The following is a 13,591-nucleotide window of genomic DNA, read 5'->3' on the forward strand; positions in this document are numbered from 1 at the left end:
ATAGAAGAAGAAGAAGAAGAAGAAGAAGAAGAAGAAGAAGAAGAAGAAGAAGAAGAAGAAGAAGAAGAAGAAGAGGAGGAGATTGGATTTATACCCCGCCCTTCACTTGGAGTCTCAGAGCGGCTTACAAACTCCTTCCCCTTCCCCTCCCCACAACAGACACCCTGTGAGGTGGGTGGGGCTGAGAGAGCTCTGACACAAACTGCTCTTTTTCAAGGACAGCTGTGCCAGAGCTTGTGACTGACCCAAGGTCACATCAGCAGGTGCAAGTGAAGGAGTGGGGAATCAAACCCGGTTCTCCCAGATTAGAGTCCGCGCACTTAACCACTACACCAAACTGACCAAGGGCTTTTTAGTCTATCTGAACATTAGAGAGAGGTATAGCTTTTGCCTACTCCTGCCTCTCATTGTGCTTCCTTTTTGCCTTATATCCTGAAGATCTTTGTGCTTCCTCTTTGCTTTATATCATGCCTTACATCTGGAAGATCTCTCTGTTGTTGGAAGGCCTACAGTTAGTTAATACTTCATGCAAATCTTCTTGTTGCAGTAAAATTTTTAGAATGCCACTTCGGTTGTGTGGGACTGGATTTTTTCTCCAACTCTGCTAACAGGTTATAGGCCCAAGACCACAAGATAAGTTGCAAGAAAGCTATAACAATAAGAAAGGAAGGCATATCCAGAGAAGGATAGTAAGCAGTGAAGATCTTAAGTTTGCAGTGGCCAAACTGAGTAATGACAATTATCAGTTGTGGAAATTCAAAGCAGATATACTGCTGCGCAAAGATAACCGCTGGGATGTTTTAAGCAATGACAGACCAGCTGACAATCCAGCAGAATGGGACAGGAAAAACAGGAAAGCAAATGTAGTCATAAGCCTGCAAGTGGAGGATCCATATGACAAAAGAAGACACAGCCAAAGGGTATGTGGAATGCACTCCAAAAATGCATGAACATTCAGACATAAACAGCAAGTTAAACCTTTTGTATAATATATACAAGGCGAGACTAAGCAAACAGCAGGATATGCATGAATATGTAAATGCCATGCTAGAAACTGTGGAACAGGAGATGGGCACAGACTGCATTTTTGAGGTTCACAGAATCATAGAGTTGGAAGGACTTCCAAGGTCATCTAGTCCAACCCCCTGCACAACGTTTTCTGCTCTACATGAACCGCCACAAACTGCCATGAACTGCATCAAAGTTCGTGGAAGTTCTTCAGTTAGCGAACATTGCTTTGTGAACCATGAACTGGCCAAAATTCATGATGAACTTTAGTTCATCAGCCAGTTCGTGCCCATGCCTAAACAGCAGCTTAGGCTTTGGGAAGAAACAAAAGACAGTCATGTAGTGGCACTGCCTCTCGTCTCCCAGAGTCTTATGGCCCTCTCATCAATGACCTTGAGACCAGACAGATCTAATGCTGGAATGTGTTACAGGCAAATTAATGGGAGACTACAGAGGAATTTCAGACAGACAATATAATCCGGAAGAGGAACAGTTCCCAAACGGTTTCTGGTCTGTCATTTCAGACAGAACCGTTTTAGAACCGGTTCCCTACCGGAATATATTTGTAATTTCAGACACAAATGCTTCTGTCCCGTTTAGGAAACGGGGCTGAAGCGTTTTACCTGTCAACCGCTTCCAAGTAGTCTTCAGTTTCCTCTCCCAGTTCCAATGCGCTTTTCCCCGCCGTTTTTCACCCGTGCGGGCGATCTCCAGCTTTTTAAAAACATTTGCTTTATAGCGCAATAGCACTATAGCGCTATGACGCTATAACGGAACAGCGGTATATCAACCCCATTAGAATGCCTGGAGTGTTTTGTTATAGTGCTATAGCGCTATAGTGCTATAAAGTGAACGTCCCCCCCCCCAAAAAAAAGCCGGAGATCGCCCATGCGGGCGAAAAACGGTGGGGAAAAAGTGGGGAAAAGCGGTGCAGTCTGAAATGGCAAACCGCTTCAGATCCAGCTCTTTACCGGATGGGGAAAGCCATGTGTGAAATGGCAGCCCTATACCGGTTTACTCCATGACGGATCAAAAATGGCTTCAAAACGGGTTAAAAAGGGTAATGTGAAATTCCTCTACAGTTACAGAAAGGAACTTCAAACAGGTAAAGACACTTAACAATCAGAGGCAGTCCTCAAGGTAGATGAGGGGACAGAGCACAGTAGACAGACCAGGGTGTATTATAGCTGGGAACAGACTGGACATCTGAAAAAGAACTGTTCAGTCTGGAAAGCTAAGCAGAAGACACAAATCACAGAAACATCGAAAGCAAAAGCTAAGGCAGCTCCAAGCAACTCTGCAGATGAAATATGGGATGGATGTCTAAAAGCAACACATCATGTGGTCCGTACATAGAGTTAAGGACAACAAGCCATATGATGAGAGACCAGGAGGTTCTTCATAGATCTTGGCCTCAGCATAAAGGATCTTCCTTGTTGATGGGAAAAAAATCACCGCAGAGGGAATCAGATATGGATTCTTAAAGCGCAGTAGTCCATTTAAATGGCAATGTTAACTCTTTGTGGAAAATGTCCTATATGTTCCAGAACAGAGGGAAGCCTTCTATCAGTAATGCACCTCTCTAGTAATGGTCTCAGTGCAGTTTCAAGGAAACCAATGTGAGCTTAAGAATGGGGCAGAGGTTATAGACACAGGAATGATAAGTATACGCTTCCCTTCTATAAGCTTCCCCAACAGAATGAGCAAGCTAGAACCACAAACTCATCATGACAAATGCATCCACCTGCGGCAGAGAAACCTAGAACACAAACGCCCATGAACTAGAAGACAGCTTGAAAAATCAAGATTTAAACAAAGGACATGGAAATGACATTATGTCAAATGCATATGAAGTGCATGTGTTGCATGAGTCTGAAAACATCATGCAACCCGCTCCCCAAATGTAGTCAAAGCTGGTCTACACATTCCTTGCAGGTTATCCATAGAAATATTTGGGAACCCTGAGCACTCTCACACCAAGTAGAAACAAATAGTTGGTGGCAGTTTTTGATGACTACTTCAGGTGTACTGTCATGTATCTAATGAAGCAGAAAAGTAAAATCTTTGGAAAACTTTGACAGTTTGGGGCAGCGGCCAGCCACAAATTTCAAAGGAAGCCATAAATGTTCGATACAGATGATGGGGGAGAATGTATAGGTAAAGAGGTGAAAGAATACCTGAAGGAACAGGACACTGAACACCAGGCAACTGTGCCATTCAAACCTGAGCAGGACGGAGTAGCAGAAAGAAAGAACCACACACTAGCTGAGATGCATGTTCTTGGATGCTGGATTACCATACAAGTATTGACATGAGGCGATTAAGAGAGCAGCATATTTATAAAATAGGTTGCCATTAACAGCGCTCCATATGAATTGTAGCATGGATCCAATCCAAGTGTAAAGCACATCAGAATGTTTGGGTACAAAGCCTGTACTTACATTCCCAGTGAAAGCGCTGAGCTGGACCTTAGACTCACAGAAGGTATATGAGTGGGTTACAGTGATCAGAGTTAAGGGTACAGAATCCTATTCCCAAGGACACATAAGAGCACAATATGTGGAAATGTATACTTTTGAGATTCCGTAACCAAAGCTATGCAACCCTAAACTGCTGAAGACGATTCTGATGAGCAAAAGAAGAACCACAAAGAAAAATGAAGCAGAAGTCAGCAATGCCATGTCAGAAACTCACGAGCGAACTGGAGTTAGTAAAAATGACAAGCATCAGGTGATCAAACTGGGCAGCCAAAAGAAAACCCCATAGACTTTCCTACCTAGCCGGGCTGACAAAAAAAATACCTGAACCTTCTTCTTGGGAAGATATCTCAGAGCTGCCCGAAAGCGAAGACTGAAAGTGGACAGAAGCAGTAGAAGGAGATATACGATCACCTTGCAAAAAAAGGAGTTGGACACTCTCCAAATTGTCATCTGGGCAGAAAAGTATAAGATGCAAATGAGTATGGTGGAATAACACACATGCCATTGAGAAGTAGTGTTGGAGAGGTGACAGCATGCCAGCAGTTTTATTAATGTAAATATTAACACAGGGTGTGTAGAGTCTCCTTGAATTCTAGGAAGAGCTGCAGTGCTTTCTGGCAATTGAATGCTTCTCTTGCTTTCCCCTTTTGTTGCACTTCCCTTTCTGTCTGTAAATTCTTATACCCTGAAGGTCGCTTTGCTGTTGGAAGGCATACAGTTAGTTAATGCTTTCTGCAAATCCTGTTGCTGCAGTGAACTTTACTGAACAGAACACCGCCATGGGTTGAGATTGGATTATTTCCCCAACTCTCACAATAATTGGGGTGTACTACCACATTGGAAAGATACACTTTTTCTGGTTCTAGACCCAAAAGTTTGATCAGAGATGGTAAGACTATCCAACTAGTAGAGCAGACAGACATCTCTCAAGGAAACCAATTATTTCCAGCTTTTATTTCTCTGTCCTAAATTGCTGGGGAAATCATGGTCTGGAAGCAAGAAAATTTATCATAAGCACATAGGAAAAAAAGACGGCTTGATATGCAGTGAACATCTGAAGACAGATAAAGACTCTGGGTATTTGGATGGTGAAGATCAAGGCTGATTAATTGAAAGCATCCCACTGTACCAGTCTAGGCCAAGGACCTGTTAGGGTGCAGGTGCTGGCTTGTTTATTTGCACAAATGTTGCAGCATTTTCATGAAAACTCCTGTCTAAGTTTTCTTTGTGCTTTGGAATCTAAGAATTTTAATTTTGTGGCAATTCTTACTTAAGCAACCCTGAGTTCTCCAACTTACCTTGGGAAGATTCTTTTGGAAAGCTTGTAAGGCGAGAATCATGGGAGCTGCAACTGCCCAGTTATAATATCTGCAAAGAGAGACAACTTTGCTGTCTATATAGTTTTTACTATTTTAACTGCCAGGTAGCAAAACACTGACATGCAGAACATCTTCAGAAACCACATTGTAGAAGGAGGACACCATAAGATCTCATTTTACATAAAAAGGATTGGGCTCTTACAGGGGTGTCACAGTTCAGATACTTCCGCAAGAGACAAAACAGCACAATTTGATGCTTTTTGACACTCAGGTGTTTTTCAGACTGCCTTATAATTCCACTTTCATTACCTGATGTTACTGTGTGTTTTTTCTTGTGTTCAGACAACTTCACAAACATCCCAATGCTGTCACATTTCTTCCCCATTTTTTCCATGTTCCTTTTAAAACTGTTTTCTCTCATACTTTTATTTTCATGCAAAATTAATTTGCAGGAAAGCCTCTTCCTGAGAATCTGAACATTCCCCCTGCTTTGAGAATTGCTGCCCAAACCCACCCTTCTTGGGCAGGTTTGGGTGTTTTATAAAAAACTGCATTGCAAAGGTGAAATGCTTCAGCACTGGAAGGTACCTGTGTTGAAACAAACAGTCATTCCCATTGGGTGAACCTTCCTCTTTGCTCTGCCAAGAGAGGGGGCAGAGAGAGAGTGTGTGTGTGTCTGGCCTGCTCTCCTCTCCCTGCCTTTCCCTTTCCAGCCTGAAAAAGCCTGAAGCTCACTTGCTGTTGCCTCCCCCTACACGGATTGGGGGGGGGGGATCTAACTCCAGTTCCTTAAAACCGGCTGCTGACATGTTTACCAGAACAATGCAGAATGAGACTGAAGCAGATACACATATTAATCATAAGTCTGGGAAGGGAGGGAGGGAGATGCCCTGGATCCTGTCCCCCCTCACTTTACACAAGAGTAAACATACTAAAGCATGTAAGGTGATCGCGCCCTGCCCATGTGTTCCAAGGAAGATAGGTGGAGTGAGGAGCCTACCGTAATGGTTCAGAACGTGTGCAAACAAGAAGAAGAAGAAGAAGAAAATCTACGGAACAGATGGAACCCTGAACCCTCACGAGAAGTCTGAACGGATCCCACCAATAGTGGGATCATCAGAACCAGCACTACACAAGCAAAAAGGTGAAAGGCAGCTGCAGTCTGAAAAATACAATTGTCTAGGATTCCAAAATTATTAGAAAATTTAATCAGATCCAGATGGGTAGCCATGTTGGTATGAAGAGGCAGAACAAAGTTTGAGTCCAGTGGCACCTTTAAGACCAACAAAGTTTTAATCAAGGTATGAGCTTTTGTGTGCACACACACTTCCTCAGATACCTTTCATTTCAATGTAACAGTTCATTGATATATGTAGAGGGTGAAAAGCAAATTAGTTTACAGCATAATGAGGATGTTTTTACAGATGCAGAAAACTAAACAGGAATAACAAGTTTAATTTATACGGTCAACATTTGTTTGGATGAAATTATGGATAAAACACAGTAAATATGTCAATATAGGAAACTGATTGTGTAAAAGTATCCTTCTTAATTATGGGATACTAAGGATCATTAACTGAGACCATGTTGTTACGCTCCATTCATCACCTCTCAAGCATGGAGGTAATTAACAGCATCCTTTCCTTTGAGGTGGGGTGAATAGTATTTTCCTCTTATACTAGATCAGATTAACACATTCCAATATTAATGCATTATATTACAATCACTATTCCAATATACAATTAAAAAATAAATTCACTACAATAAAGAGGATGTACAGCCTTTCTTGGCGAGAATACATATGTAAGGACTGAATGAGTTTAGCGTATGTAGAGAAACCAATATCCTTGTTAAGTCCTGGGGAGGTTTTTGTTCCGAGTGTTGTAATAATTTGTAATTCAGCAATTTTCCTATTCCTGAAGTTCCTTTGTCTGTTCCTGACGTTCCTTTGCAATAAAACAGCTACTTTGAGGTCACCCACTGAATGTCCTGGAAGGTTGAAGTGTTCTCCTACATGTTTTTCAGTCTTGTGATTCTTGATGTTAGATTTGTGTCCATTTATCCTTTGGTGTAGGGTTTGACCTGTTTGTCTTATATAGAGAACTGAAGAGCATTGTTGGCATTTAATGGCATATACGATGTTAGAAAGATGAGTGTGTGAATAAGCCTGTGTAGTTGATGTTGCTAGGTCCAGTGATTGTGTTGTCTGGGTGCATGTGGCAGCAAAGTTGGCATCTGGGTTTCTTGTAAGCCCTGGTACCAGTCTACATGCTCAAATTAGATGTAGCATTATTGTGGGTGAGGAGTTGTTTGAGATGGTGAGGGCTGTCCCCCAGATGGAACGTAACAACATGGTCTCAGTTAATGATTCTATATTGACATATTTACTGTGTTTTCCCCATAATTTAATCCAAACAAATGTTGACCATATAAACTTAACTTGTTATTCCTGTTTAGTTTTCTGCATCTGTTAAAACATCGTCATTATGCTGTAAGCTAATTTGCTGTTCACCCTCTACATATATCAATGAACTGTTACCTTCCATTTCAATGTATCTGAGGAAGTGTGTGTGTGCACAAAAGCTCATATCCTCCGGTATATATAATTCTATTTTGGTCATGGACTCCCTGAACATTCCAACACGCTCCAAAATCAGTTCGCTCTCTGATCTGTCATTCAGAGGGTCTCCCTATCCACTGGCTGCTTTGCCTGAGTCCTGCCTCCAACATTCTAAACAGTTTGCTCTTCCTCTTCCCCCCACAGCCAGTCAAAACACAAAGGTCATTTGCAGATGTGGCCTGATTCGCCTTTGCCTCAGAACACAGAGGTTGTTTACATATGCGGCCTCACTGGCCTTTCCCTCTAACATTCTAAACAGTTTGCTGTTGATGTTCTGAGGTAAAATAAATTTCCACTTAGTGTCTGTTGGGGGAAACCATGGGTGCAAATCTCCAGGTGAGGGCTGACGATCACTCAGAACTGCTTTCCAGATGGCAGAGATCAGTTCCCCTGGAGAAAATGGTACACTCCGTGCCCTTATACCCTGCTGAGATGGCCACTGTATGACAGCCAATGTGACGTAGCAGTCAGGGCTTCAGCTATTAAAACTGATGTTCAGATGACCCAGGTCAGTTCTCTTGGAGACAATGGCTGCTTTGGGCAGTAGATTTTATGGCATTATACCCTACTGAGGTCCCTCCCCACCCCAAATCCTGCCCTCCCCAGGCTCTACGCCTCAAATCTGCAGGTATTTCCCAACCCAGAGTTGGCAACCGTGTAATCAGCTATGGAACTACTTTCCAGACCCTTGGAACCCAGAAAACATGGCACAGGAGGAGGTGCTTTTCTACCTTAGCTGCCACTGCATAACACCCCCCTCCCCCTCAAAAAATAAGTCAGAGGTGGAGAGAACCATATCTGTTGCCATGAGGCTGTCCTCCCATTCTACCCACTTGGGGCAGCAAAATGACTTGAGACAGCCCTGCCTTATAGCTAAGCAGAAGGAAAGACACATGGCTTGCCTCCCTCCATTTTCCGCTTCCCTCTGCTGCCCCACCAGCCACAGTCGGGACACTCATCTGGAGCTTCCTTCTAGATCTCGTTGTATTTCTTCCCACAACGGGCATTACTCCTAGTCTTGAATAAAACTGTTAGTCTTAAAGGTGCCACTGGACTCAAACTTTATTCTAGAAAATTTATGTGTGTGATTTTTTAAAACCTCATTCTGAAATGTATAATGAAGTCTACCTCATAATACTGAACAATATTGCAGCAGTCAGTAAGACACACCTTTGATAGAATACAGGGGGTATGCCTTTTGTCCAATCCAAGAATTGCCAAAATGTGTGAGAAGGAAGGCTACATCCAAGAGTAATGCCAAACTTTTCTTTATGACAGGCATAGACATGTTCTTGTGCTTCTGGCTTGAGAATCCGTGAAATGAGATCTGATTTGTCACAGTATTCAAGTGCAAGCAAACTGGTTGCTCCCTGCAAACTGGGATGCTAAGACTTTGAGAGAGGTTTGTTGCAATGCCTGAATGCAGTGGCAACCAGAAACACAGCTACACATGTAGAAGGATATGAGGGTTTCCACTTAAACATACTAACAATTCTTAAGTTAAGAGAAAGAGGGATTTCAAAGGCCAGATAGGAACACACGTCTATGCCTGTAGAATGCAAGCTAAACTTGCAAATGCATATAAACACATTAGTTGCTTTCTGGACAGTATAGGGAAAAGCCCAAGTCCCCCAGATCATTCTACTCACTTATTATGGATCTGTACTACCAAGTTTGGATCCTCAATAACTGCTGGATTCTCTGCAAATTCTTGGTAGGAGACTACATGTTTCATAAACTCCTCTGCTAGAAGTGAAAGAGACAGGGAGAGAAGATGTCACACTGGTTCTCTAACAATCCTGCACTGTAAAACTGGGAGCAGGTAGAAGCTGCCAATCAAAAAGATGTTAAACAAAAGGGGCTATTCCATTTTACTAGGGATTTTCCATATAGGATATCTTCCTTCTTTGTACTATAGTAGATCTACAATACAAGCTATCATCAAGATTACACCAGTTTAATTGTCATGGCTTCCCCCAAAGTGTGCTGGAAACAGTAGTTTCCCGAGACTATTAAGAATGCTGTTAAAGATCTCTAACTCCCTTTTTGGAAATAGAGCCACAAAAGCTCATACCTTTATCTAATAAATAAATAAAATAAAATAAAAAATTGAATAAACCTTTGTTGGTCTTAAAGGTGCCATTGGACTGTAAATGTGTTCTTCCCTTTATGGAACTACAGTTTCCCAGACTTCCACAGGAAGGAGTGAATATTAAAACCAGCATGAGTTATCTTTTATTACTCCTGTAATTATTCTCCTTCTCCTATTATTTAGATATTTATATCCCACTTTTCTTGCCAGTAGGGACCCAAAGCAATTTACATCATCCCCCCCGCCCCCCATCTTATCCTTACAACAGCCACTCTTTTAAGTAGGTAAATGACTGGTCTGCGGTCACCCAGCAAGCTTCCCTGGCAGAATGGGGATTCAAGCCTGTATCGCCCAGCTCCTACCTATCCTACATGCTAACCACTATACCATATTGACTCTTTAGGCCTGGGGCTTTCTCAGCATCAGTCCATGACAAATGAATAGGCTGCAGGAAAGGAGCTGACCATTCATTCTTGTGTTCTGCCTTAGACTGGTTGGTGAGCCATTCTAGCTGAGTCACTGAAAGTCTCCAATACGTTTCAACAACCCATCATTACAACATAACCAACTTGCACTGGATTCTGTTCCTTTGCCCTGTAACTCTGTTCCTTTGCCAGGTAACTCTAGCATTACAGCAAATGCCAACAGACACAAAGCATCTTTGCTGGAATGTCTGAAGTCCTAAAGAATAGATTCTTCCCTTCCTTTCAGACCTACCACGAGATAATTCACCACTATCTCCAAGACCCCCACAGACAGACAGAAGGATGTGTGGCATCAGGTTACATGCCATAGGCTCCGGATTATCTGTGCCACCCTGCAGGTGAGTTCGAGAGAAGCTGCCAGGATCGGTTTGTGCTTGGCTGCTCAGCTCAGCATCACTGAAAATGAGAGAATGAGAAAGCACCAATACTATGCAACGGCATTAATATCAAGCCTTAGATTCTGAATAGAAGCAAGTTGAAAAATACAATAGGAACCCTTTATTTTGGGGGAAAAAATAATTCTCCCTTATTGAGATGACTTGATCAGCCATAACAGAATGATGCAGTTCCAATCTGCATCTCCTTTCATTAAAAAAAAATGGAAATGGACACGAGTACCTATGAAAGCAATTCCTATTCTTTGCAATCTGTTTTTTTTTAAAAAGTGTTGTAAAACTATTTCCAAAAAAGGATATTTGGGCAGGAGAGCACTGTTCATTATGGATACTGCCCTTAGGGTACCTGCCCAAGACAGCTGCCCAAAAATTTACACATGGCTAACACTGGTCCTTTTTGCCTGTAACTTGTTTCAACTTAAATACAGGTAATACAGGATTATGTCCAGTCAATATACTGAGTGGCACTCAGCCCATGGAACAGGAATTTTCCTCCACTGCCTTCCCACTGACACCAGGAGTCCCTCGAACAGGAAGGGCTGAGCGGAATGAGGAAATCTGTGGAAGCCAACCCCCCATGCCCCCCACCCCAATGAAGACTACTTCCTCTGATAGACAGTGACGGTAGATAAAAGATGACCAATGACAGCTCTATAATGTAGGTGTCAAGCCTTGGGCTATCATTCTCTCCTACACAAACGCCCAGTGCAGTAAAACTAGTGACTCAAGCTCAACATACCTTTTAGGGAAATAGAGGGCCACCTGCTCAGCATCCAGGTTTGAGAGATCCTCCAGGTAAATATCGGTTGGTCCCAGGTGAGGACTTCTCTTCACATAACCTCAAAAAAATGCAAAGGATTAAGATAAACCACCCCCTATTGTTTTTGCAAGGTGTCTCAATGATGCTATTGGCTTTCAGCCCCTGCTTACCCCTTCTCGTCTCCTGCTTCAGCTCCGAGCTATCGCTTGGTTCTGGTTGCCCCAAACTAGCTTTCGTTGGGGAAGGTGCGTCCTGATCCAAACTGGATTTTCTCGATGACGGTGCTTCACAACCCATTTCCTGATTCTGTCCAATCGTCCCTACGTTCTTCTTTTCACCATTTTCTGCAGGCTTTGCATGGCTTTGTACCTCTCCTGAGAAGGTGCACGTTGCCTCTGGATCACTGCCCACCACCTGAGCAGAAGAGGTGAGATCTCCAAAGCCATTTCCAGTAGAGAAGATGGGAGTTGGCCTAATTAAAGGAGTGACTGGGCAATGTGGTGCATTAACAGTGTCCACAGCACCCAACTGGCATTCCGAAATGGCCACAAAGTGTGTCGTCTCACTCACAGGAATGGTAGTTGGAGTGACAACTGCTGTAGTAGCAGTACTCGTGGTAGGCTTTAGCGACTCCGCTCGTTCTGATTTGCTCACCTTTACAAAAAGGAAAAGAATCTTGAACTAGGCAGTGAAAGAGCAAAGAGGGAAAGTCAAGTATATAAGGAGGGTATTTTGTGCATTTGACAGCTATTTCTTCATACCCACACACTCTTGTGCACTTATTGGATCAGGTCAAAAGGATGCTGTTTGCAATGACTTGTGGCCAGGGTGGGGGAAAGGAGAAATAAGAAAAAGATCTGTGGCAGGAGAGAAAAAGACTCCAGACCTCAGTTGTCCTATTTTTGAGATGAAGTACCCTGGAATATTTTCACACACAGAAGATGAAGCCTTGTTTTTGAAGGGCCCCCAGCTCTGGAATAGGAGCAATGACTTATCTCAGGGATACAGCTGAGGTTTTATTTTTTTAAAAATGTATCTTAAGAGTATTCCTTGCAACTGCTTTTTATCTCTATTGCTAAGAGGTACAGAGACACCCAGAGGTCATTTCGGGGGGTGTCAGCAAGCTGCCATGGTGTTCTGTGTTACTTCTGGTTGTACATATGTGATCCCTGTCCCTGCCAGCTGACCTATGTGTTTGCCTGCTGTAATGCCAAAGTAAAACAACTGGAGGATGTGAGGGGGAGAGTATGCTTCGCTGCCAGCTTGTTATTTCTCAAGCCTGAGAACTGCACCTGTGTTGTGTCTACTGTTTGCCTGGTTCCCAAGATCTGAGCAAGGAACCGTTTTCTCCTGCCCGCCGGCGGGAACGTTATCCATTGGTTCTGTATCTAACTTGAATCCCTTTATCATGTCTGCCCTAACTGCTGGTCCCCAGTTCTAACAAAGAACGTGTTTGAGTGTCTTTCCAATGCTTTGAAATAAACTTTGCTTTCTTTGAAACGTGGATTTATTCTCGATGCTTGGGGATCCAACATATTGTTAGAACTCTTTTCTTTTCCTATCGTCGATTCTGGCGAGACCATGAGCGGGTCTGAGGGAACCCTACCTACCACGGAGGGGGACACAAGATCGGTCCCCACTACCTCCGCACCTTTGATTGTTACGACTACCGCACCAGGAGAAGGTGCTGTGGGGGGAGCGATTCCCCGAATGCCTGCATACCTGTCGTGGCCGCCACCGACCCCTTCGCATTGGGGTGCGCGGAAGACCCCAGCACAGGCTTTGTATAACACCCAAGGCACCAGGGAGGTGTATTCCCGTCGAGGCAGTGGGCTTCGAGAAAGTCTTTTCGACAAAGGAATGTTTCCCGACTCCGGGAGTTCGGGGGAGACTGGGAGTTATCGGAGAGACGTGGAAGACTGGATGTTTGAACCGATGGGGGAGGGAGCCCGGGCAGGATCCTCAGAGGGAGCCGCCGACTTCCAGACGGAGGGAGACTATGGGCCGCCTCCTGAATACCAACCACGGGAGCCGATCCCGGAGGAAACGACAAGGGAACGGCTGGAGGAGCTGGAACAATCGGTGAGAGATCTGATGCGCACGGTCCACGATGTGATGGAAGCGTTACCGGGGATGATGGACATTCGAATGACTAATTTTCTAGCAGATTATGCCCCGCAGCCGCAAGTTCCACCTGCACAGGGACCACCTGCGCCACCTCTGCAAGCTCCGCCGCCGGTACTACCACCTCCACAAGCGCCACCTGTTCCGGGAGTGCCTGAACCGCCGCCACCGCCGGGGGGTCCGCAAGGGCCTCCGGGACCTGGTCTACCGCCGCCGATGGTGCCGCTGCGGGGCCCACCAGCGGTCCCGGGCCTTCCTCTCATGGGGGGTCAGGCACCGCTGGGCCCTGCGATGAGAGCTCCGCGACC

At 44.1% G+C, this 13,591-nt stretch overlaps 1 protein-coding gene across 1 annotated transcript in view; it reads right to left on the reverse strand.

The window, feature by feature from the left end:
- Positions 1 to 13,591, reverse strand: part of LPIN3 (lipin 3) — a 42,266-nt gene that overhangs the window by 14,737 nt on the left and 13,938 nt on the right. Inside the window, exons 6-11 of the mRNA XM_015410338.1 lie at positions 11,330 to 11,813; positions 11,139 to 11,238; positions 10,237 to 10,400; positions 9,077 to 9,173; positions 4,787 to 4,856; positions 3,810 to 3,938 (exon numbers count right to left, since the gene is read on the reverse strand). Of these exons, the coding sequence (XP_015265824.1) occupies positions 3,810 to 3,938; positions 4,787 to 4,856; positions 9,077 to 9,173; positions 10,237 to 10,400; positions 11,139 to 11,238; positions 11,330 to 11,813 (1,044 nt within the window). The remainder of the gene's footprint in view (positions 1 to 3,809; positions 3,939 to 4,786; positions 4,857 to 9,076; positions 9,174 to 10,236; positions 10,401 to 11,138; positions 11,239 to 11,329; positions 11,814 to 13,591) is intronic.

The sequence above is a fragment of the Gekko japonicus genome, unplaced genomic scaffold (assembly GCF_001447785.1).
Source record: "Gekko japonicus isolate JY-2015 unplaced genomic scaffold, Gekko_japonicus_V1.1 scaffold200, whole genome shotgun sequence".
Lineage (NCBI taxonomy): Eukaryota > Metazoa > Chordata > Lepidosauria > Squamata > Gekkonidae > Gekko > Gekko japonicus.